This window comes from Engystomops pustulosus, chromosome 8 (assembly GCF_040894005.1).
Source record: "Engystomops pustulosus chromosome 8, aEngPut4.maternal, whole genome shotgun sequence".
Lineage (NCBI taxonomy): Eukaryota > Metazoa > Chordata > Amphibia > Anura > Leptodactylidae > Engystomops > Engystomops pustulosus.
This window is the reverse complement of record NC_092418.1, coordinates 100,156,295-100,182,602: the sequence shown is the minus strand read 5'-3', so window position 1 is coordinate 100,182,602 and position 26,308 is coordinate 100,156,295. Positions and strand designations below refer to the sequence as shown.

At 47.3% G+C, this 26,308-nt stretch overlaps 1 protein-coding gene across 1 annotated transcript; it reads left to right on the top strand.

The window, feature by feature from the left end:
• The first annotated feature begins 1,152 nt into the window (after positions 1-1,152).
• LOC140075730 (uncharacterized) lies at positions 1,153-21,993 on the top strand. The gene is made up of 8 exons (XM_072121996.1): positions 1,153-1,260; positions 5,269-5,340; positions 5,510-5,610; positions 7,637-7,786; positions 9,535-9,689; positions 10,116-10,182; positions 18,219-18,305; positions 21,394-21,993. Exons 2-8 carry the CDS (start codon positions 5,269-5,271, stop codon positions 21,434-21,436), a joined length of 675 nt encoding a protein of 224 aa, XP_071978097.1. The 5' UTR covers positions 1,153-1,260; the 3' UTR covers positions 21,437-21,993.
• The last annotated feature ends 4,315 nt before the right edge of the window (positions 21,994-26,308 follow it).

Here is a 26,308-nt window from a genome sequence, read left to right as displayed (position 1 = left end):
CAGGGATCAGTTTCAGGGGTTCCACACAGGGCACCCATCACATGACCCTATACACTTGGTGGGTTTCCGCACAGGGCACCCAGGGCATGACACTAGACTTGTCTTACCCATTCTGTTACATTATAGTTACATTACATCCCTTCCTGACCAGATAGGGATCAGCTTGGGGGTTCCGCACAGGGCACGAACTTACACTTGGGCTTAGACCCTGCGGGACACTCCTAAATATTGATGCTGCCCTAAGTTATTCTAGAGCATTTCCAGCGCAATCCCTCTGAAGAATCCTTAGGAGTAGGAAACGCATCAGGGAGGGGGATGCAGGGTGTTTTTTTGAATAGGTGAAATATTTGGTACTGCCCTTGTAAGGGCGGGAGCATAGGGTCAGCAGTAGGTACTGGTTGAGTTTACACACTCTATTACCACATGCAGGTACATCTCCTGTCAACATACGTGCTCTCGTCCGTATAAGTACCTGGCATCAAGGCAGCCCCTTCTGACAAGCAGGCACTATGGGTCATCATTCAACCAGCATCGCACGTCAGAACTGGTAAGAGTACTCTGTCTTTTACAGGCAGGTTACACAAAAATGGCTGAATCATGACACTAGCTGGACAGTGGTCAGCGAACATGTCCGCAGTATCGAAAAATGGATGACAGTACGCAAGATGGCGTCCAAAACCAGTGCGATCTCCTTAACAGTAGGTTCAGTGAACTAAAGGAGATAAATCTTCTCATTAGGCAAATTAGTGCTTTTTTTTAATTCTGATTTCCATTACAACACAATTATGACCAGCCATAGTCAGGTTGTGGCGCTGATTTTGGAAGAAACCCTCTGGACATTCCCTTTAAGCTTTCTCCCCTCCATGAAATGTAAGTCATGGGTTACATGAACCGCTGTCTGGAGCCTTTGGAGCGGGTAGGTCATGGCACTAAGGGGTTAATGAGTTGTTATATTCGCAGTTTAACCCCTTGTAGGTCTGCTGTTTACATTATGTGAGATCCATTAACCCTCTCAGCGCTCGCTGTCATGGGCGGCCCGGACCCTCCGTCCATACATCACAAATGTTCCATGTGTAATATATAACACTAATGGATGCGGCCCTAACAAGCTCTTCAGTTTACCGGAAGTAGTCATCTCTATGGTCGGGAATCCGCTGCACTTCCGGTTTTCTTAAACGCCATGATTCTAGTACCGGAAATGACGTCTTGCACATTCGAAAAGACGCGCGCGGCCTCCCTGCTGTGTGGAGGATCGTACAGGTAGGCGGGGCCGGGGCCGGGGCCGGGGCCGGGGCCGGTCACGTGGGCAGCGGTAAGTCATACTCACTGGTGGCTCGCGTCTGGTGTCGTTGCAATGTAACAGCCAGTGAATCTGAGAGTCACAAGTTATTACTGCAAGTTTCTAACACTCATACAATGTTACAGCAGTGAGGGTCAGAGGTCACTGCCATGCTATGTTTTCCTCAAATTGACTGAATTCGTCTTTTTATTTTTTATAAGCAGTTTTCTTTTTGTGGTTTGGAAGGCCCCAGCAGGCGGCTGCACCCGGGCCTGCCCTGATTGTGGGGGTAAAATTCTCTTCTCTTACAATATGTCACCTCACGATACAGAATGAGGTCACAACGTGTTCCTGGCCTGTCATTGCCCTCCTCGACCTTCCGCTTCATCCCATCCTCTAACCACATGACACAGCGACATTGTAAAAGAAACTGAAGGGAAGGGCTTTCCATTGGATAAATCGGTGATGGCGAAGCATTTAGAGACTGAGTTCCTAAGCTACAACCAAAATTCCACAACACGGCATTTTAAGCAGTAAGGTATCGCTACCTTTTCTTCCACATCTTTCAATCGTATCGGCCCCTTGAGGCCACCAATACAGTAGAAAGAAGAAGGGCAAATTCAGACTCTCATTGAAGGTTCTCTCCAGGGTCTCTCTGTAGAGGAAGAATGAAGGGGGACCTCCAAAGATAATGCAGTCCTGTCCACACCACCTCACTTTTCCTGCAGTTCCAAACGGCCAACATCTCTTAAGTTGCTTGGGGCTGCAGGAAGATTTGGTGGATTTGTTCCTGTACGGTGAGCTCTGTCCCGGGGTGAGTACCAACAGAAGTGGCTCTGAGTGCCACCTCTGGCACCTGCCATAGGTTCGCCAACACTGGGATAGATCATCAATATCAGATCCATATGCACAAGAGCTTACAGTCTATGAGGGGGGGGGGGGGGGCACAAGAGCTTACAGTCTATGAGGATGAGGGGGTGACACAAGAGCTTACAGTCTATGAGGATGAGGGGGGGCACAAGAGCTTACAGTCTATGAGGATGAGGGGGGGCACAAGAGCTTACAGTCTATGAGGATGAGGGGGGGCACAAGAGCTTACAGTCTATGAGGATGAGGGGGGGCACAAGAGCTTACAGTCTATGAGGATGAGGGGGGGCACAAGAGCTTACAGTCTATGAGGATGAGGGGGTGACACAAGAGCTTACAGTCTATGAGGATGAGGGGGTGACACAAGAGCTTACAGTCTATGAGGATGAGGGGGTGACACAAGAGCTTACAGTCTATGAGGATGAGGGGGTGACACAAGAGCTTACAGTCTATGAGGATGAGGGGGTGACACAAGAGCTTACAGTCTATGAGGATGAGGCGTGACACAAGAGCTTACAGTCTATGAGGATGAGGGGGTGACACAAGAGCTTACAGTCTATGAGGATGAGGGGGTGACACAAGAGCTTACAGTCTATGAGGATGAGGGGGTGACACAAGAGCTTACAGTCTATGAGGATGAGGGGGTGACACAAGAGCTTACAGTCTATGAGGATGAGGGGGTGACACAAGAGGTATCAGAGCTTGTATAATGGTCCAGCCATTTTTTTTTACAAGGCAACAGTATAAAATAGTGTAATAAATAAAGATGCTGCTTGAACTACTGACTGCAGTGGTGTTTGCTGGATAACTGACAGGAGGAGGACACAGGATGGGATAGTAAAAAGAGATAAAGGGAACCTGTCGTGGTGATTTGGGACACTAAACCACAAGTCCATAAGGATAAGGTGTAGGGTCCCAAATAGCCATGAAAGGTCTCCTTTAAAGTTGCCTGCAGTTAAGGAATGCAATGGTCCTTCCTAAAGCTTGAAACTTTTGGAGGCAATTAGTTTGAGAGTTCGGGAAAGGGCATTCCAGAGAATTGGTGCGACTCGGGAGAAGTCCTGGAGACCTGAGTGATCGGTTTGAGTAAGGGAAATGAATAATCTCATATCGCTGGCAGAACGAAGAGCACGGGTTGGGTGATAGACAGAGAGGAGAGGTAGGGAGGTGCAGGATTGTGCAGAGCTTTGTGGATGAGGGTTATTCATTTAAACTTTATTCAGAAAGAGATGGACAAGCAGTGCAGTGAGTGGCTCAGACTGGAGGCATCTGTATAGCGTGTGGTCTGAGAGACGAGCCTGGATGCTGCATTCAATAGATGGTAGTGGAGAGAGTTTAGTGACTGGAAGACCAAGTGGTATGGAGTTCCAGGAGTCTAGGCGAGAGTGAATCAGGGCGACAATTGGTGTTTTAGAAATGTTTTAACCCTTTAATGGACAGGTCCTTTTTTTTGTTTTTCATGTTTCACTCTCCACCTTGAAAAATGTATAACTTTTCTTTTTTTTTTCATGTAAGAAATGTATGAGGGATTGTTTTCTGCATAACAAATTGCACTTCATAGTGACAGTGTTTAATATTCCGTACCATGTACTGCGAAGCGGGGGGCGGGGGGGGGGGGGTAATCCAAATGTTAAATGAAATTGGTGAAAAAATGCATTTGCACAGTTTTCTTGTGGGCTTGGATTTTACATCATAGATGGAAATAGAGATGTCATCGATGGGTCGGTTTCTAGACAGTGAAAAGACAAGAAGGAAAAATTAGAGAAGAGAGAGGACAGCAGAGAGACAGTCACTAGTTTTCTGGAATAAGGCAGGAATGATGTTACATTCAGAATTATACAGCTGGGTATCATCAGCAAAGAGATGATACTGGAAACCAAATCTGCTCATGGTTTGTCCAATGGGGGCTGTATAGAGAGAGAAGAGAAGAGGACGTAGGACTGAGCCCTAAGGAACCCCTGAGACACTGAAAGTGCGGTCATAGAGATGGGAAGAAAACCAAGAGAGTGCAGGGTGGGAGGAGCTGGTGGTCCACAGTAACTAACGTTGCCGATAGATCCAGAAGAATGAAGAGTGAATACCGTATTTTTCGGACTAGAAGGTGCACCGTATTACAAGGCGCACCATCAATAAATGCCTGCTTAAGTGTCTAGGTTCATATATAAGACGCACCTGATTATGAGGATGAATGACCAGAAGATGGCAGACTTGTGCACAGTTCAAGACAGCTGTTGTCTGTAAGTACGGTTCATATATAAGGACTATAAGGCGCACCTTTGGTTTCTGAGAAAATCAAAGTATTTTTTTGTGCGCCTTATAGTCCGAAAAATACGGTAGTCACTTTTGGATTTAGCAGTCACGAGATTATTGGAGGCTTTGGAAAAATCAGTTTCAGTGGAGAACCAGATTATAGGGGGTCAAGGAGAGAGTTAGCTGAGAGATAGCGGGTTATAGAGAATAGACCAGGCGCTCCTGAGTGAAAGAGTGATTAGAAAGTGGTCAACATAATGCTTAATGGACGAGGGAAAGACACCAGAAGAGATAGAGAGAGGTTAAAGATATTAGTGAGGTGAGAAGTGACTGTACGAGATGGGAGGGGATGGGGTCACTGATGCAGGTAGTGGGGCGAGCAGAAGAATGGAGCCTGGACACTTCTCCTCTGTGACTGGAAAGGAAGAGGGTGAACAAGATAAGGTCCAGAGGGAAGGGAATTCGTGGGAGGAGTGGATTGAGAAGTTATTTCTCGGTGAATGCAGTCGATTTTATCTTTAAAGTAGGCAGCCAGATCTTCAGCACCAAGGTCTGTGACAGGTGACTGCACCTTTGGTGTTAGTAAGGAGTGAAGAGTATGGAAGAGGCTTTTGGGGTTGTGCTAGAGAGAGGAGATTAGATTTAGGAAATGGACCTGTTTAGGGAGATGAAGGGCAGAGTTATAGGATCCAAGCAGAAATGTGAATTGTAGAAAGTCTGCAGATGTGCACAGTTCTCTCCACAGACATTCGGCAATCCTGGAGCACTGCCAAACAAAAGGGTTTGGGGCATGTGCCAAGGTTGCCAATGTCTGTGTCAAAAGGTTCAAAAATGAAGCGGTACTAATTGTGTTTTTTTTTCTTGCCTTTCAGATGGATTTGTTAGAACAGTTTCTGACCGGAGATGATGAGAATCTTTGCTCTTACACTATGGGGGAGCTCCAGGTTTGTCCATAACCTTTAGGATTAAGTCACATGTAACTGTGTATTACCAATGTGCCGGGTTGTTGGGGAAGGAGGGGGGGTTGCATAAACCAAGTTTTCTATATGATTCAGCAGCAGAAAGTATTTCAGAAGTTGTAGATGCCAAACTATTTATGTTGTTCTTTGGTAGAATATTGTTCAGCTCTTGTCCAGTGAGGTCCAGTCCCAGCAAGAACAATTGGACAAGATAAAAACAGAAGTGCAGACCCTGGAGGCCGACACCACTGAGAGGTGAAATTACATGTGTCCTCACCTGACAATGTTGGGAGGGGCTGAATATTATATAGCAATTCCCATTTCTACCCTAATTTACGACATGTTGCTCACCCAACATATCAACTTGGCCGATATGGTATGATAAGTAATTTCATGTTTGTACACAGTGACTCCTCCAGCAGAATAGTGAGTGCAGCTCTGGGGTATAATACAGGATGTAACTCAGGATCAGTACAGGATAAGTAATGTCATGTATGTACACAGTGACTGCACCAGCAGCAGAATAGTGAGTGCAGCTCTGGGGTATAATACAGGATGTAACTCTGGATCAGTACAGGATAAGTAATGTCATGTATGTACACAGTGACTGCACCAGCAGCAGAATAGTGAGTGCAGATCTGGAGTATAATACAGGATGTAACTCAGGATCAGTACAGGATAAGTAATGTCATGTATGTACACAGTCACTGCACCAGCAGAATAGTGAGTGCAGCTCTGGAGTATAATACAGGATGTAACTCAGGATCAGTACAGGATAAGTAATGTCATGTATGTACACAGTGACTGCACCAGCAGCAGAATAGTGAGTGCATCTCTGGAGTATAATACAGGATGTAACTCAGGATCAGTACAGGATAAGTAATGTCATGTATGTACACAGTGACTGCACCAGCAGCAGAATAGTGAGTGCAGCTCTGGGGTATAATACAGGATGTAACTCAGGATCAGTACAGGATAAGTAATGTCATGTATGTACACAGTGACTGCACCAGCAGCAGAATAGTGAGTGCAGCTCTGGAGTATAATCCCTTAGTCTGTCATCTCCGCTCCTGGTGTTGGGCTGATGCTGCACTGTAGATTTTTGTTTTGTGTTCTGAGGTTATAGTGATGTAGGGGCTGCAGGCGCCGAACCTGGGCTTTATGTGGTTTGGATTGATGTTGTTTAGACTTTATTTGTATTGTGTTCTCTTTATGTTATGTTGTAATTACTGTATATATATTGTATATAGTTGGGTTTGGGACATAGTGTTAGGTTGGGAGGGGGGTGATGGTGGTGGGACTTATGAACTGACCTGGGCACTGGTCTGGACTACTTAACGCAAACTTTGGACGTTAGACCAGTGTCTGGGGGGAAGGGGAGGGTGCGGGCGAGGGATTTAGTTTAGTGTAGTGTTATGTGTATTCTGTGTTTGTTATTATATATATTTAAAAAAAAAAATGGGTGTGGGATGTTATCTGTGTGGGGTGGTTTGTTATTAGAGGGTGTGGGGTGGGTTTATGTATATTTATGGTCATTTATGTTTATTTGTGGGTATGGCTTGTGTTTGTTATTGGTTTGGTTTAGGATGTAATAATCGGTTGGGTGGGGGTTGTAGTATTTGGTGTTTATAAATTTTGGTGTATTGTAAGTCATTATTTTTGCTAGGTATGAATGGGGCTGGACCAGCAGGTAAGATATTGTATATATTTTGTATATATTGTATATTATGTTTGGTTTGTGTTATGTTTTTTTACTTTTATATAAAATAAAAGATCTACAGGGTGTAACTCAGGATCAGTACAGGATAAGTAATGTCATGTGTGTGTACACAGTGACTGCACCAGCAGCAGAATAGTGAGTGCAGCTCTGGGGTATAATACAGGATGTAACTCAGGATCAGTACAGGATAAGTAATGTCATGTGTGTGTACACAGTGACTGCACCAGCAGCAGAATAGTGAGTGCAGCTCTGGGGTATAATACAGGATGTAACTCAGGATCAGTACAGGATAAGTAATGTCATGTATGTACACAGTGACTGCACCAGCAGAATAGTGAGTGCAGCTCTGGGGTATAATACAGGATGTAACTCAGGATCAGTACAGGATAAGTAATGTCATGTATGTACACAGTGACTGCACCAGCAGCAGAATAGTGAGTGCAGTTCTGGAGTATGAGATTAGATGAAACCTGTGAATCTCTGTGACTTGGAGATAAGATTTCCTTATTTATTGCACTTGGTAACTTTAGTTACGAGAGTTTTAAATCTTCTTATCTTCAGAAGTTTGGGCAGAGAGTTCTACGTCTCCCGCGCGGCTCAGGCTGTGGATCTACAGGAAGCTCTGGAGGTAGAAGAGAGAACGCAGCAGCAGCTCCAGGCGGTGACACATGAAATGGAAAGATTAAGAGCGTCTGGGAGCTCAGAGTCCTGGTAATCCTCGCGTTGCTGGGATGAATATCATTATACCGTGCACCGGGGTGAATGTGCAGCTCATTCTGCTGAGTAATTCTTCTCTATTCACATCTGAAGCTTCAGAACTCTGCAGAGCGTTGGGGGCTCTGGTGATTCTTGGTTACATAAGTAACAGTGGAAAGAACTGATGTCTGTTTCAGTAATAAACCTTTCCAAAAGCTCTGGATGTCCAATAATCCAAGGTCAGATTCCGTGTAAGGATGAAGGTCATACAAAGGCTTGTGGGACTTGGGGGCCACCCAATAGCCTTATGTAGCAGAGCTGCAGTGTACAGTCATGGCCATAAGTTTTGAGAATGACACAAATATTATATTGTCACATGATCTGTTGCCCTCGGGTTTGTCAGATGTTTTTATCACATACAGAGATACCAGTGCAATCATATTATGAGTAACAAAAGCTTTTATTGTCAGTGAGAAGGAGTTACTGCAGCGAGTCAGTATTAGCAGTGCTGCCCCTTCTTCTTCAGGACCTCTGCAATTCTCCCTGGCAGCTCTCATCACCTTCTGGACCAGATCCTGACTGATAGCCGTCCATTCCTGCACAGTCACTGCTGCATCGTGTCACAATTTGTTGGTTTTTGTTTGTCCATCCGTCTCTTGATGATTGACCACAAGTTCTCAATGGGATTAAGGTCTGGGGAGTTTCCAGGACATGGACCCAAAGGGGGATATTTATCAAGCAGTCTGAAAGTCAGAATATTTCCAGTTGCCCATGGCAACCAATCACAGCTCAGCTTTCATTTTACCAGTGCTCATGAATATTTTAAAGGGGAGCTGTGATTGGTTTCCATGGGCAACTAGAAATATTCAGACTTTCAGACTGCTTGATAAATCTGCCCCAAAATCTCTGTTTTGTTCCCTGAGCCATTTAGTTATCCCCTTTGCTTTATGGCAGGTGCTCCATCATGCTGGAAAAGGCATTGTTCATCACCTACTGTTCCTGGACGGTTGGGAGAAGTTGCTCTTGGAGGACATTCTGTTCCCATTCTTCCATCTGAGAAGCCGCCCCACACATGAATGGCTGCAGGAGGCTTTACAGGTGGCATGAGACAAGACTGGTGGTATCGCTCACCTTGTCTTCTCCCAACAAGCTGTTTCCCAGATGTTCCAAACAATCGGAAAGGGGATTTATCAGAGAAAGTGACTTTTCCCCAGTCCTCAGCAGTCCCCTCCCTGTACCTTTTGCAGAATATCAGTCTGTCCCTGATGTTTTTCTGGACAGAAGTGGCTTCTTTGCTGCCCTCCTGGACACCAGGCCTTGATGATGCGATAGATTGGTAACTGAGGTGCAATCTTTCTTGCTGTGATACTCTTCCCTGTTCGGCCAGTTTTGTGCTGTGCAATGATGACTGCACGTGTTTCTTTAGAGATAACCATGGTTAACAGAAGAGAAACAATGATGCCAAGCACCAGCCTCCTTTGAAAGTGGTGTGATTGTTACTTAATCATGACAGATTGATCTCCAGCCCTGTCCTCATCAGCACCCGCACCTGTGTTACTGGAGCAATCACTGACACCATGTTAGCTGCTTCTTTTAAGGCAGAGGCGTGCAATGAAGTTGAAATGTGTTTTGGGGGAAAAAGTTCAAGAAAATTTGTATCATTCTCAAAACTTTTGGCCATGACTGTACAGCTTGGGGTACATGTAATAGTTGCTTGAGTCTCTTCGGACGAGATGATCCCTCATTGTATCCTTGTTCTGCAGTGAATCCTTGAATTCGCGACTGACGGAGGTTGAGGATCTCTTGTCCACCTGCTGCCAGCAGGAAAAAGCTCTGCAGGAGGAGGTGGAAATTCTGAAGACTTCACTGGAGAAATCCCAAGCTGCGCTGGAGCAGACGACAGCAGAGCATCAGGCAGGTGAGCAACCTGAGGGGCCGGAGCTCCGGGTGGGTGCAGAGGGCCGGAGTCAAGTGCCGGAAATGTTTTACTTACAGTATTTCCCCTTTCAGTGGAGGCAGAGTTGCTGACTCTGCAGAATGGACTGGTAGGCCAGAGCCCCTCGGTGCAGGGTGAGGTCACCCAGGTCCTCAGGGTGTGCATAGAGCAGATGGGCGTTGTAGCTGGAAAACGCATCAGGAAATGACGTTTTGCATCGGCTCTTCCCAGAAGGTGAGGGGTCAGGATCTGTAGGTATCGGGCTCATCCGCAATAGACCGCGAGGAGATTTGTGGCCACTGTGCCATGCATCAATGCCCACTGATGCCTAGAGGAGATGTGAGGGCACCAGCTCTTAGCATGAACACTGTCCTCATTGATCTCTTCTTCTTTCTGCTTTGTCTCCAGCCACCTCCTGGATTCTCCTTGATGCTGGATGTGTAGCCGGAGATCTCTCCCAAAGGAAACAGAGGATGTATTTATATTGTTTATATTTCCTTTAATGAAAACTTTTGCAATTAGTGTAAAATCCTCAGGACTGTAACGTGTGATGTAGTCCTAGGACCATCCTGCAGGGGGCGCGTGATACGTTTCTCTTCTGTAGAATGAAAGAATTTATGGTAAAGTCGTAGGATCTTAATGACCCCCATAATGCTGTTTGTTTGATAATAAATATACAGGCAGTCGCCGGGTTACATACAAGATGGGGTCTGTAGGTTTGTTCTTAAGTTGAATTTGTATGTAAGTCGGAACTGTATATTTTATCATTGTAATCCCAGCCAGAACTTTTTTGGTCTCTGTGACAATTGGATTTTAAAAATGTTGGGTTGTCATAAGAATCAGGATTAACACTAAAGCTTCATTACAGACACCAGTGATAACTGTTATAGCTGATCATTATAGCCTAGGACTAAAGTACAATAAATTACCAATATCCAGAGGTCCGTTTGTAACTAGGGGTCGTATGTAAGTCGAGTGTTCCTAAGTAGGGGACTGCCTGTATTTTTATACCGTATAATAGAGATCTGTATTGTATTATACTATGCGGCACCTTCTGTTCATCACGGCCTCAAAGTCATTTATCACTGACCGAATAATGATGACACCGGATATTAACTTACTGAAGACTGGAACCACTTTTATTGTGTTGTAGGTTTACATGCTGACCCCTGACCACTGCTGGCTATGATAGAAAGGTGTCAGGACACACAGGACATGGCAGCTCGCTGTGTGTGGGGGGTGTAGTCACAGAGGGGTCAGAGCACCCATGCTGACCCCTGGAGACCCCTGATGGCTATGATAGAAAGGTGTCAGGACACACAGGACATGGCAGCTCGCTCTGTATGGGGGGTGTAGTCACAGAGGGGTCAGAGTGCCCATGCTGACCCCTGACCACTGCTGCCTATGATAGAAAGGTGTCAGGACACAGGACATGGCAGCTCCCTGTGTATGGCGGGTGTAGTCACAGAGGGGTCAGAGCGCCCATGCTGACCTCTGACCGCTGCTGGCTATGATAGAAAGGTGTCAGGACACACAGGACATGGCAGCTCACTGTGTATGGGGGATGTAGTCACAGAGGGGTCACAGCGCCCATGCTGACCCCTGACCACTGCTGGCTATGATAGAAAGGTGTCAGGATACACAGGACATGGCAGCTCACTGTGTATGGGGGATGTAGTCACAGAGGGGTCACAGCGCCCATGCTGACCCCTGACCACTGCTAGCCATGATAGAAAGGTGTCAGGACACACAGGACATGGCAGCTCGCTGTGTATGGGGGTGTAGTCACTGAGAGGTCAGAGTGCCCATGATGACCCCTGACCACTGCTGGCTATGATAGAAAGGTGTCAGGACACAGGACATCGCAGCTCACGGTGTATGGGGGGTGTAGTCACAGAGAGGTCAGAGCGCCCATGCTGACCCCTGACCACTGCTGGCTATGATAGAAAGGTGTCAGGACACACAGGACATGGCAGATCGCTGTGTATGGGGGTGTAGTCACAGAGGGGTCAGAGCGCCCATGCTGACCCCTGACCACTGCTGGCTATGATAGAAAGGTGTCAGGACACACAGGACATGGCAGCTCGCTGTGTATGGGGGGTGTAGTCACAGAGGGGTCAGAGCCCCATGCTGACCCCTTACCACTGCTGGCTATGATAGAAAGGTGTCAGGACACACAGGACATGGCAGCTCGCTGTGTATGGGGGGTGTAGTCACTGAGGGGTCAGAGCGCCCATGCTGACCCCTGACCACTGCTGGCTATGATAGAAAGGTGTCAGGACACACAGGATATGGCAGCTCGCTGTGTATGGGGGGTGTAGTCACAGAGGGAACAGAGCACCCATGCTGACCCCTGACCACTACTGGCTATGATAGTAAGGTGTCAGGACACACAGGACATGGCAGCTCGCTGTGTATGGGGGGTGTAGTCACAGGGAGGTCAGAGCACCCATGCTGACCACTGCTGGCTATGATAGAAAGGTGTCAGGACACACAGGACATGGCAGCTTGCTGTGTATGGGGGGTGTAGTCACAGAGGGGTCAGAGCGCCCATGCTGACCACTGCTGGCTATGATAGAAAGGTGTCAGGACACACAGGACATGGCAGCTCGCTGTGTATGGGGGGTGTAGTCACAGAGGGGTCAGAGCACCCATGCTGACCCCTGACCACTGCTGGCTATGATAGAAAGGTGTCAGGACACACAGGACATGGCAGCTCGCTGTGTATGGGGGGTGCAGTCACAGGGAGGTCAGAGCACCCATGCTGACCACTGCTGGCTATGATAGAAAGATGTCAGGACACACAGGACATGGCAGATCGCTGTGTATGGGGGGTGTAGTCACAGAGGGGTCAGAGCGCCCATGCTGACCCCTGACCACTGCTGGCTATGATAGAAAGGTGTCAGGACACACAGGACATGGCAGCTCGCTGTGTATGGGGGGTGTAGTCACAGAGGGGTCAGAGCACCCATGCTGACTCCTGACCACTGCTGGCTATGATAGAAAGGTGTTAGGACACACAGGACATGGCAGCTCGCTGTGTATGGGGGGTGTAGTCACAGAGGGGTCAGAGTGCCCATGATGACCCCTGACCACTGCTGGCTATGATAGAAAGGTGTCAGGACACAGGACATCGCAGCTCACGGTGTATGGGGGGTGTAGTCACAGAGAGGTCAGAGCGCCCATGCTGACCCCTGACCACTGCTGGCTATGATAGAAAGGTGTCAGGACACACAGGACATGGCAGATCCCTGTGTATGGGGGTGTAGTCACAGAGGGGTCAGAGCGCCCATGCTGACCCCTGACCACTGCTGGCTATGATAGAAAGGTGTCAGGACACACAGGACATGGCAGCTCGCTGTGTATGGGGGGTGTAGTCACAGAGGGGTCAGAGCCCCATGCTGACCCCTTACCACTGCTGGCTATGATAGAAAGGTGTCAGGACACACAGGACATGGCAGCTCGCTGTGTATGGGGGGTGTAGTCACTGAGGGGTCAGAGCGCCCATGCTGACCCCTGACCACTGCTGGCTATGATAGAAAGGTGTCAGGACACACAGGACATGGCAGCTCGCTGTGTATGGGGGGTGTAGTCACTGAGGGGTCAGAGCGCCCATGCTGACCCCTGACCACTGCTGGCTATGATAGAAAGGTGTCAGGACACACAGGACATGGCAGCTCGCTGTGTATGGGGGGTGTAGTCACAGAGGGAACAGAGCACCCATGCTGACCCCTGACCACTACTGGCTATGATAGTAAGGTGTCAGGACACACAGGACATGGCAGCTCGCTGTGTATGGGGGGTGTAGTCACAGGGAGGTCAGAGCGCCCATGCTGACCACTGCTGGCTATGATAGAAAGGTGTCAGGACACACAGGACATGGCAGCTCGCTGTGTATGGGGGGTGTAGTCACAGAGGGGTCAGAGCACCCATGCTGACCCCTGACCACTGCTGGCTATGATAGAAAGGTGTCAGGACACACAGGACATGGCAGCTCGCTGTGTATGGGGGGTGTAGTCACAGGGAGGTCAGAGCACCCATGCTGACCACTGCTGGCTATGATAGAAAGATGTCAGGACACACAGGACATGGCAGATCGCTGTGTATGGGGGGTGTAGTCACAGAGGGGTCAGAGCGCCCATGCTGACCCCTGACCACTGCTGGCTATGATAGAAAGGTGTCAGGACACACAGGACATGGCAGCTCGCTGTGTATGGGGGGTGTAGTCACAGAGGGGTCAGAGCACCCATGCTGACCCCTGACCACTGCTGGCTATGATAGAAAGGTGTTAGGACACACAGGACATGGCAGCTCGCTGTGTATGGGGGGTGTAGTCACAGAGGGGTCAGAGCACCCATGCAGACCCCTGACCACTGCTGGCTATGATAGAAAGGTGTCAGGATACAGGACATGGCAGCTCGCTGTGTATGGGGGGTGCAGTCACAGAGGGGTCAGAGCACCCATGCTGTCAGTCTGGTGGGGGTGGGTGGTCGGATGGAGCTACACTGTAGAGTAGGGTGTGTGATTCTTCTGGCTTTGTGATTGTCACATTCTGGGTCTCAGCAGCTTTTGTCCTTTCCCCCTCCTCATGGCGGTTTTACATTCTGCGGTGGCGGTTTTACATTCACTTTCTCCTCGGGGACTATGATCCGGTCTCCAATGTCGCGTTCGGCTCAAACCAGAAAAGTTTAGTTTTGAAGTGTTTTACTCAGAAATGTGGGGTCATCGTCCTGAGCTGTAAACACGGTCACGTGGGGTCATGTAGACAATGCGGGTCACAGGGCAGCGCCGGTGCCTCCACTGATACATTGTAACAGAACTCTGAGAGTTACAATTATTACAGCTGTAACCAGTTCATCCACTGCACAAGTCAGAAGATTTGGATGCTATTGTAACAGATCCTCAGCTGTAATGAAGTTACATTGATAATAAAGCTTCTCTTTGGAGAAAGGAGATGTGATGATACATGTGCAGCTGGTTACTAAGGGCAATATTTATGTGGGGGCTGTTGCTATGCGTGATATACGGTATATACCCCGCGGAGACGTCTCACACCTGGAGGAGAGAAGGAAATGAAATGTCACTTCTCATCACATCTCCTCTAGAGAAGAACCTGGAGGATCCACATCATTATCATCATGATACATATCAATGTATCGCAAAGCAGCACAGAGGGGGTCATTTACTAAGGGCCCGAAACGCGTTTTCCCGACGTGTTACCTAAATATTTCCGATTTGCGCCGATTTTTCCCTGTATTGCCCCAGGATTTTGGCGCACGCGATCGGATTGTGGCGCACCGGCATGCATGCGGCGGAAATCGGGGGGCGTGGCCGAACGAAAACCCGACGGATTCGGAAAAACCGCCGCACTCGCTGGACTCGCGCTTACCTTCACCAGGAATAGGCCGGTGAAATTCAGTGCACTCCGGTGGGCCTCTGCGGACTTCAGCGCAGCAGTGACACCTGGTGGACGTCGGAGGAACTACCTTAGTGAATCCCGGCCGCACCCGAACGCGGCGCTGGATCGCGAATGGACCGGGTAAGTAAATCTGCCCCAGAGTGTTTCAGGGTAGCAGGGCTGTAAGTTATGTCGAACAATAAGTGATGGGCTGTAACTTAGGAGTGGGAACTCCAGCAGCACAGAGTGTTTCAGGGCAGCGCTGCTGATCTTGTGGGAAGTTACAGGATAACAGGTGTTCACAGCAGCACAGAGTGTTTCAGCAGAGTACTGACAATATTGTGGGTTACATAACTTAACAGGGTCCAGAGCAGCACAGAGTGTTTCAGCAGAGTACTGACAATATTGTGGGAAGTCATATGCTGTGGGTTACATTACTTAACAGGGTCCAGAGCAGCACAGAGTGTTTCAGAGACTCATTGTATGGGCAGGAATGGAGGCAGCCGATATCTGTAGGATCAAAGCTTTGCCTGTAGTCTGCCATGGCACTTGCAGCACAGAGGATTTCAGGAGATTTGTAAGCGGAGATCCTACACATAGTGAAGACCCAAACACAAAGGGGCAAATTTACTTACCCGGTCCATTCGCGTTCCAGCGGCGGCTTCTCCGCTCTGGATTCGGGTCCGGCCGGGATTTAATAAGGTAGTTCTTCCGCCGTCCACCAGGTGGCGCTGCTGCGCTGAAAGTAAACTCATCGCGCCGGAATGCACCGAGCTGGACCAGGTGAAGGTAAGCGGTCCTTATGCGACACATTTTCGGTTTTTAAATGCGGCGGTTTTTCCGAATACGTCGGGTTTTCGTTCGGCCACGCCCCCCGATTTCCGTCGCGCGCATGCCAGCGCCGATGCGCCACAATCCGATCGCGTGCGCCAAAATCCCGGGGCAATTTAAGTACAAGCGGCGCAAAACGGAAATATTCGGGTAACACGTCGGGAAAACGCGAATCGGGCCCTTAATAAATGACCCCCAAAGTGTGTTGTGTGCATCTCACAAGATCTGCTGACCTGTAACCTGACCCTGTGAGGATGGACTTCCCCTTTAACTCTGGCATTTCTTGGAGCTGTCATTCTTCCAAAACATTGGAGCCTTGCATTGCAACAAACCCCCAGCTTTGCAAAGTACTGGGTATGGACAGAATTTAGCTTTTTGTTTTTTAAATATTCTCTGACAGCAAGCAGAGGAGGAGACCTATAGCATCTACTGCTCAAAACTAATAAACTAATCCTCATCACAGCTGGAGGTTTGTTGCAGTGTTCTGGTCCTTGGCTCTGTCTTTTATTCTGGCAATAAAGGGGATGGGGTTTAAAACGTGTAAAGAATTCGGGCTTCTTACAGCTGAAGGTTTGTTACAATGTTACAGGTGGTGATTTATGGGATAAAATAATAGATAACAGGGAGTAGAAATGATCCGGTGCTGACGTCAAGTTTCCAGCTAATAGGGGATAAAACCCATAAAGAAGAAATCTTCACTGCTGAAGGTTTGTTGCAATGTGCCAAACTTTTAAACAGAATTTTTTTTTAATGGGATTGTATAATGGATTGTAAACCTAAGAGAAGATCTGGTGTTCTGCTCATGTCATGGAGCCAACACAGGGCAGACAATCCATAACGAAATAATCCGTCTGACAGCTGAAGGTTTGTTTCAATGTTTTGTTCTTGTTTTATATGGGCTTAGATTTTGGGGTACGAGGGCAGAGGCATATCTGGCAATACAGAAGAGAAGACGGGGTTAAAACCTTTTTAAAGAACTAATCGCACAGCTGAGGGTTTGTTACAATGTGTCAATCTTACAACGGATATTGTTGTATGTGATTGGTAAATAGATTATAGAGATTACAGCATGTTGTCTGCATCCTCTGATGAAGTCATACAGGGGTTTAAAACCCAAATACAACTAATCGTTCTCACAGCTGAAGGTTTGTTACAATATATCAGCCCGAGAAAAATAATTTTATAAGGCATCAGATAACGGATAACATGTACAGCACATGATTTGGTCCTGAGACGGTGTTAAGAAGCCAAACATAAGCTAAAGAACGAATGCTTTTCTCAGCTGAGGGTTTGTTACAATGTATAAACAGAGAATTGCTGGATGTGATCAGATAATAGATCTCATGGTCCAGTTTGGTTCTTGGCCGGGGTTGTAGAGCCTGGCGATCCAGGGGACGGGGGTTAAATGATGGAAAACTTGAGGAGAACATTCCATTGTTAATAGATAGAAATGAGGGGAAGGGTGGGGACCCTGTGATACGGCAGCGCCACCCGGCACATGGCACCAGCGCTGGAAACTGCCGACATTCAAGGAATCTTAAAGTGCTTCAGACAGCGGCTTGGAGATGCCGGGGTCTCGGAGGACGGGCTTGGTCGCCCAGTGCCGCTCCCTCCTTCATTAAGTGGATTTTTGGCAGAATTTTAGAACAAAATTAGTTGCAAAATTGTTGTAAAATACTTGGGATTCTATATCTGCAGATCCCCCGGTCAGGACTCTTTTCTGGGGGTTCTGTCCATCCACGGTCTCCATGCTGAGGTGTAAGAGAGGTCACGAGGGGGGAGGAACAGCGCCACACCTGTCCATAGGCTGGGTCTGGTATTGCGGTTCAACTCCATGACTACATGCAGCTTCTGCTCGTACAATGGGGATGTGGCCTGACACTGCTGTGCTCTGTGCTCTTCACCCCCTCATGAACAGAAGGCTCCTATTGCTCCAAGCAAGTTCTACAGCAGTGCATGCAGAGAGAACAGCAGTGTGAGGACAAACCTCAACTGCTCTTGGAGAAATTATAATCCTGAAATATAAATCCATTGTCTTAATTGTAGCTTAGTCCTGCAATACCAAGCACAGCCACTTTACGATGCATGGCAGTGCTCAGCCCAAAGCTGTGACAGTCAGAGCAGCCTGCTACCGGCTCACAGCCCATTTGATATTGAGATAATTATAAGTGATTAATATTGAAATCCTGGAATATCCCTTTAAATATTTACATCATGTGAGGTGACAGCCGTGCTGGATCACCAGGGCCACCCCCGGAGTAAACTTGTTTTTGCCTTCATAGGGCCGAGCCGCTTCACCATTGGCAGAATGTGAGGCCCCGAGTTACAGAGCAACGAGACGCCCCCGTCCAGTATTCCAGAGCGAAAAGGTTCAATAATTAAGTAAATAATCAACAAGAAACTTGGTTTAAATATTGAATGAAAGTCAAAATTCAGATTTGTACATTAACGGGGAATTCACTCTGTGCTGTGCACTCTTAAAGGGATAACTACAAGTACTGGACCTTAAAGGGGAACAACTGCATCAGTCATTATATATTCTGCTGCTGGTGCAGTCACTGTGTACATACATGACATTACTGATCCTGCACTGATCCTGAGTTACATCCTGTATTATACCCCAGAGCTGCACTCACTATTCTGCTGCTGCAGTCACTGTGTACATACATGACATTACTTATCCTGTACTGATCCTGAGTTACATCCTGTATTATACTCCAGAGCTGCACTCATTATTCTGCTGCTGGTGCAGTCACTGTGTACATACATGACATTACTTATCCTGTACTGATCCTGAGTTACATCCTGTATTATACCCCAGAGCTGCACTCACTATTCTGCTGCAGGTGCAGTCACTGTGTACATACATGACATTACTTATCCTGTACTGATCCTGAGTTACATCCTGTATTATACTCCAGAGCTGCACTCACTATTCTGCTGCTGGTGCAGTCACTGTGTACATACATGACATTACTTATCCTGTGCTGATCCTGAGTTACATCCTGTATTATACTTACATACATGACATTACTTATCCTGTACTGATCCTGAGATACATCCTGTATTATACCCCAGAGCTGCACTCACTATTCTGCTGCTGGTGCAGTCACTGTGTACATACATGACATTACTTATCCTGTACTGATCCTGAGTTACATCCTGTATTATACTCCAGAGCTGCACTCACTATTCTGCTGCTGGTGAGTCACTGTGTACATACATGACATTACTTATCCTGTACTGATCCTGAGTTACATCCTGTATTATACTCCAGATCTGCACTCACTATTCTGCTGCTGGTGTAGTCACTGTGTACATACATGACATTACTTATCCTGTACTGATCCTGAGTTACATCCTGTATTATACTCCAGAGCTGCACTCACTATTCTGCTGCTGGTGCAGTCACTGTGTACATACATGACATTACTTATCCTGTACTGATCCTGAGTTACATCCAGTATTATACTCCAGAGCTGCTCTCACTATTCTGCTGCTGGTGCAGTCACTGTGTACATACATGACATTACTTATCCTGTACTGATCCTGAGTTACATCCTGTATTATACTCCAGAGCTGCACTCACTATTCTGCTGCTGGTGAGTCACTGTGTACATACATGACATTACTTATCCTGTACTGATCCTGAGTTACATCCTGTATTATACTCCAGATCTGCACTCACTATTCTGCTGCTGGTGTAGTCACTGTGTACATACATGACATTACTTATCCTGTACTGATCCTGAGTTACATCCTGTATTATACTCCAGAGCTGCACTCACTATTCTGCTGCTGGTGCAGTCACTGTGTACATACATGACATTACTTATCCTGTACTGATCCTGAGTTACATCCAGTATTATACTCCAGAGCTGCTCTCACTATTCTGCTGCTGGTGCAGTCACTGTGTACATACATGACATTACTTATCCTGTACTGATCCTGAGTTACATCCTGTATTATACTCCAGAGCTGCACTCACTATTCTGCTGCTGGTGCAGTCACTGTGTACATACATGACATTACTTATCCTGTACTGATCCTAAGTTACATCCTGTATTATACTCCAGAGCTGCACTCACAATTTTGTTGGTCATATAATATCGGTTTATCCTATTTGATACATTTGGCATCTAAGGAGTTAAGGTCTTTAATGATCTTTAAAAAAAATAAAGATAATAATAATAATAAGCAGCATAGTTTATACATTAAGATATTTGCAGGATTTCCATCTGCTGCAACATCCCCTTAAGAATAGGATATTAGAGTCGGGGGCTTTGGCTGCTCGGAGTTGTGGTTCTGTCCGCTGGACGTCTCTTCAGAATAAGTTTTTCATTCTTTGGTTTCCGGGCCGCCTCCTGTCGCCAAAACATCTGCAGGTTTTATGATCCTCGCACCTCATGGGCAGCCTCTGAGCCCCGGCCTCACATCACACGTCCCCTCCAGACAAAGGGGAGATTTAGGAAGTGGCAGAGTGTTCCAGACCCCGTATTCTTTCAGAGCAGAGGCCCCCAACAATCTGCACAACACTAAACATTCAGCTCTTTGTTACGTGCTGAAGAATATTACTATAATAACCTGTCCAGGGTTGTGGGGAAGGTCTATGCAGCCCTGGAAAATGGGGGTTGGGAGCAGAGACCCCTCTGTAAACTGTGGTAGGGATGAGAAATTCTGCATCAGAATTGATAGGGATTGTAATTTTACCACCTTCTGCTGTGCACATCTTCAGATCCTAGAGTTAGTATGAGGTTTGAGGCACTGACAAACAAGTTAGAAAATCCAGGCACTTAAGGCACCTTAACCCAAGGAAGGTGCCTGAGCACATTGGTTTCTGGGTCTTAAAAGGAAGTATGGAGCACAAACAAACCGGTCAGCAAACCAGGGTTATTTAAGGCACCCAAGGGAAGGTGCCTGAGCAATAAGGTTCCTACCTCAGTAATATTCCACAAAGACTGTTTCACTAGCCCCCACCTCTCGCAGCCGCCAGGTCCTAGGGCTTGTAGAATGCGTGGGACACACAGAAACAAGTCAACAAAACTGTTTCCTTAAGGTACCTTAACCTAAGGGATGGTGCTTGAGGGATAATGTTCCTAGCTCATTAGGTCCTAGTAGGAAGTTTGGAGCACACACAAACCCTGCAAATTCAGAGTTATTTAAGGCCAAGAGAAGGTGCCTGAGCAATAAGGTTGTAGTTGGAAGGACCCACACAAACACACCATGTAAACCAGTCAAGGGTTATTTAGGTCACCTAACCCCCTCACGTCCAGTAGTCGCCAGGTTCTAGGGCTTGGGACACACAAACAATTTAGAAAAACTAGGTTTCCTTATGGCACATTAACCGAAGGGAAGGTGCCTGAGCTACAAGGTGTTCTAGTTTACAAGTGGTCTACAAAGCCAGTCTGTTTTTGCAATTACATTAAAAATGACTGAACTCCATCTGGTGTCCCTTAGCTGGTGTCTCTTGACTCGTGAGCATCAACTACCGCTGAACTGAAGTGGCAACCTGATGGAACCTTGCAGTAAAGTCCAGGTCTTCAGAAAAGAGGTTTAAAGAGTGAAGGGTCCAATCATATCAGAAAGATCTGTCTTAAAAATGTGTATTCATCTGGGTTCCACAAGACTCATCATCACTGAAGACATCATCTCAAACCAAAGATGAGATTCCTCCTCACAGATAAGAAGTTCCCTCTTCTTGACGCTTTAGAATCCTAATGATGTTGTGAACATTTGACTTGAGGAAAAATTTAAGATGAATCTTCTGCCTGAAGGCCCTCGGATTGAAGCTTCACCTGGATACTAAGCCCTGATCAAGTCACCACGAGGCTATGTCTTCACCGTTCTTCTTACTGACAGCTGCTGCTCAACTTCTGGGAGTCAATATAAAAACAAAGCTAAAACTCTAAATAATTCTCTGATTCATTTTTGTAATATTTGCAAAAATGAACAGACCTTGAGCATCTATGAAAAATCCATATTAATGATTTAAACGGATAATTTATAGATGTTCCATGGAGGCTCCTAGATTGGCATTGCAGCTGCAAACGCAAAATGTGAATATAAAGATTGTAAGATGTGATTTAGTTTTTTTTTTATATTTGGTGAGAAGACTTCAGACCTTCAAACTACTTGACTCATTAGGAAGAATTGATCCACGTTCTGCTGGATCTCAGCGCAATTTTACTGCACTCCAGGGCTTCTGGAGCCATAATGTCTGCTGCACTTGAGCTTATAATTAACAGGTCCCTCTAAAATTAAGGCAAACCCTCGACTGCTTGAGAGTCATGACAAGGTCATGGTGTGAAATTTAAATAGCACTTCCCCTTTAAGTAAATAAACTACTTAAAAAGACCCCTAAACTACACCCTCCCGTATACAGACCCAAAACCACCACCCTATTAAATACCGACCCTATAGTAGGTCACACGGTTAGGCCTCCTAAAAACACTGACTCCTCTCATTACCTGTAGTAATGGCTCCTGTGTCCTCCTCTCATCACCTGTAGTAATGGCTCCTGTGTCCTCCCCTCATTACCTGTAGTAATGGCTCCTCTGTCCTCTCATTACCTGTAGTAATGGCTCCTGTGTCCTCCCCTCATTACCTGTAGTAATGGCTCCTCTGTCCTCCTCTCATTACCTGTAGTAATGGCTCCTGTGTCCTCCTCTCATCACCTGTAGTAATGGCTCCTCTGTCCTCTCATCACCTGTAGTAATGGCTCCTCTGTCCTCCCCTCATTACCTGTAGTAATGGCTCCTGTGTCCTCCCCTCATTACCTGTAGTAATGGCTCCTCTGTCCTCTCATTACCTGTAGTAATGGCTCCTGTGTCCTCCCCTCATTACCTGTATTAATGGCTCATGTGTCCTCCACTCATTACCTGTATTAATGGCTCTTGTGTCCTCCCCTCATTACCTGTAGTAATGGCTCCTGTGTCCTCCTCTCATTACCTGTAGTAATGGCTCCTGTGTCCTCCTCTCATTACCTGTAGTAATGGATCCTGTGTCCTCTTCTCATTACCTGTAGTAATGGCTCCTCTGTCCTCCCCTCATTACCTGTATTAATGGCTCATGTGTCCTCCACTCATTACCTGTATTAATGGCTCCTGTGTCCTCCTCTCATTACCTGTAGTAATGGCTCCTCTGTCCTCCTCTCATTACCTGTAGTAATGGCTCCTGTGTCCTCCTCTCATTACCTGTAGTAATGGCTCCTCTGTCCTCCCCTCATTACCTGTAGTAATGGCTCTTGTGTCCTCCCCTCATTACCTGTAGTAATGGCTCCTGTGTCCTCCCCTCATTACCTGTAGTAATGGCTCCTCTGTCCTCCACTTACTACCTGTAGTAATGGCTCCTCTGTCCTCCCCTCATTACCTGTAGTAATGGCTCCTCTGTCCTCCCCTCATTACCTGTAGTAATGGCTCCTCTGTCCTCCCCTCATTACCTGTAGTAATGGCTCCTGTGTCCTCCCCTCATTACCTGTAGTAATGGCTCCTCTGTCCTCCTCTCATTACCTGTAGTAATGGCTCCTGTGCCCTCCACTCATTACCTGTAGTAATGGCTCCTCTGTCCTCCTCTCACTACCTGTAGTAATGGCTCCTGTGTCCTCCCCTCATTACCTGTAGTAATGGATCCTGTGTCCTCTTCTCATTACCTGTAGTAATGGCTCCTCTGTCCTCCCCTCATTACCTGTATTAATGGCTCATGTGTCCTCCACTCATTACCTGTATTAATGGCTCCTGTGTCCTCCTCTCATTACCTGTAGTAATGGCTCCTCTGTCCTCCCCTCATTATCTGTAGTAATGGCTCTTGTGTCCTCCCCTCATTACCTGTAGTAATGGCTCCTGTGTCCTCCCCTCATTACCTGTAGTAATGGCTCCTGTGTCCTCCCCTCATTACCTGTAGTAATGGCTCCTCTGTCCTCCCCTCATTACCTGTAGTAATGGCTCTTGTGTCCTCCTCTCATTACCTGTAGTAATGGCTCCTCTCTCCTCCCCTCATTACCTGTAGTAATGGCTCCTCTCTCCTCCCCTCATTACCTGTAGTAATGGCTCCTCTGTCCTCCTCTCATTACCTGTAGTAATGGCTCCTGTGTCCTCCCCTCATTACCTGTAGTAATGGCTCCTGTGTCCTCCCCTCATTACCTGTAGTAATGGCTCCTGTGTCCTCCTCTCATTACCTGTAGTAATGGCTGCTGTGTCCTCCTCTCATTACCTGTAGTAACGGCTCCTCTGTCCTCCTCTCATTACCTGTAGTAACGGCTCCTGTGTCCTCCCCTCATTACCTGTAGTAATGGCTCCTGTGTCCTCCCCTCATTACCTGTAGTAATGGCTCCTGTGTCCTCCCCTCATTACCTGTAGTAATGGCTCCTGTGTCCTCCTCTCATTACCTGTAGTAATGGCTCCTGTGTCCTCCTCTCATTACCTGTAGTAATGGCTCCTGTGTCCTCCTCTCATTACCTGTAGTAATGGCTCCTGTGTCCTCCTCTCATTACCTGTAGTAATGGCTCCTGTGTCCTCCTCTCATTACCTGTAGTAACGGCTCCTCTGTCCTCCTCTCATTACCTGTAGTAACGGCTCCTGTGTCCTCCCCTCATTACCTGTAGTAATGGCTCCTGTGTCCTCCCCTCATTACCTGTAGTAATGGCTCCTGTGTCCTCCCCTCATTACCTGTAGTAATGGCTCCTGTGTCCTCCCCTCATTACCTGTAGTAATGGCTCCTGTGTCCTCCTCTCATTACCTGTAGTAATGGCTCCTCTGTCCTCCCCTCATTACCTGTAGTAATGGCTCCTCTGTCCTCCTCTCATTACCTGTAGTAATGGCTCCTGTGTCCTCCTCTCGTTACCTGTAGTAATGGCTCCTGTGTCCTCCTCTCATTACCTGTAGTAATGGCTCCTGTGTCCTCCCCTCATTACCTGTAGTAATGGCTCCTGTGTCCTCCCCTCATTACCTGTAGTAATGGCTCCTGTGTCCTCCCCTCATCACCTGTAGTAATGGCTCCTGTGTCCTCCCCTCATTACCTGTAGTAATGGCTCCTGTGTCCTCCCCTCATCACCTGTAGTAATGGCTCCTGTGTCCTCCCCTCATCACCTGTAGTAATGGCTCCTGTGTCCTCCCCTCATTGCCTGTAGTAATGGCTCCTGTGTCCTCCCCTCATTACCTGTAGTAATGGCTCCTCTGTCCTCCTCTCATTACCTGTAGTAATGGCTTCTCTGTCCTCCTCTCATTACCTGTAGTAATGGCTCCTCTGTCCTCCTCTCATTACCTGTAGTAATGGCTCCTGTGTCCTCCCCTCATTACCTGTAGTAATGGCTCCTGGGTCCTCCTCTCATTACCTGTAGTAATGGCTCCTGTGTCCTCCCCTCATCACCTGTAGTAATGGCTCCTGTGTCCTCCTCTCATTACCTGTAGTAATGGCTCCTCTGTCCTCCCCTCATTACCTGTAGTAATGGCTCCTCTGTCCTCCTCTCATTACCTGTAGTAATGGCTCCTGTGTCCTCCCCTCATTACCTGTAGTAATGGCTCCTGTGTCCTCCTCTCATTATCTGTAGTAATGGCTCCTGTGTCCTCCTCTCATTACCTGTAGTAATGGCTCCTGTGTCCTCCTCTCATTACCTGTAGTAATGGCTCCTCTGTCCTCCTCTCATTACCTGTAGTAATGGCTCCTCTGTCCTCCTCTCATTACCTGTAGTAATGGCTCCTCTGTCCTCCTCTCATTACCTGTAGTAATGGCTCCTCTGTCCTCCCCTCATTACCTGTAGTAATGGCTCCTCTGTCCTCCTCTCATTACCTGTAGTAATGGCTCCTGTGTCCTCCCCTCATTACCTGTAGTAATGGCTCCTGTGTCCTCCTCTCATTATCTGTAGTAATGGCTCCTGTGTCCTCCTCTCATTACCTGTAGTAATGGCTCCTCTGTCCTCCTCTCATTACCTGTAGTAATGGCTCCTCTGTCCTCCTCTCATTACCTGTAGTAATGGCTCCTCTGTCCTCCTCTCATTACCTGTAGTAATGGCTCCTCTGTCCTCTCATTACCTGTAGTAATGGCTCCTGTGTCCTCCTCTCATTACCTGTAGTAATGGCTCCTGTGTCCTCCTCTCATTACCTGTAGTAATGGCTCCTCTGTCCTCCCGTCATTACCTGTAGTAATGGCTCCTCTATCCTCCTCTCATTACCTGTAGTAATGGCTCCTCTGTCCTCCTCTCATTACCTGTAGTAATGGTTCCTGTGTCCTCCTCTCATTACCTGTAGTAATGGCTTCTCTGTCCTCCTCTCGTTACCTGTAGTAATGGCTCCTGTTTCCTCCTCTCATTACCTGTAGTAATGGCTCCTGTGTCCTCCTCTCATTACCTGTAGTAATGGCTCCTCTGTCCTCCCCTCAT

Coding starts and splice junctions, on each gene's coding strand:
- LOC140075730 (XM_072121996.1), top strand. CDS start 5,269: ATGGATTTGTTAGAACAGTTTCTGACCGGAGATGATGAGAATCTTTGC. Junction 7,787..9,534: donor TCTGGGAGCTCAGAGTCCTG/GTAATCCTCGCG, acceptor CTTGTTCTGCAG/TGAATCCTTGAATTCGCGAC. Junction 10,183..18,218: donor TCCCAAAGGAAACAGAGGAT/GTATTTATATTG, acceptor TTGCCTTCATAG/GGCCGAGCCGCTTCACCATT.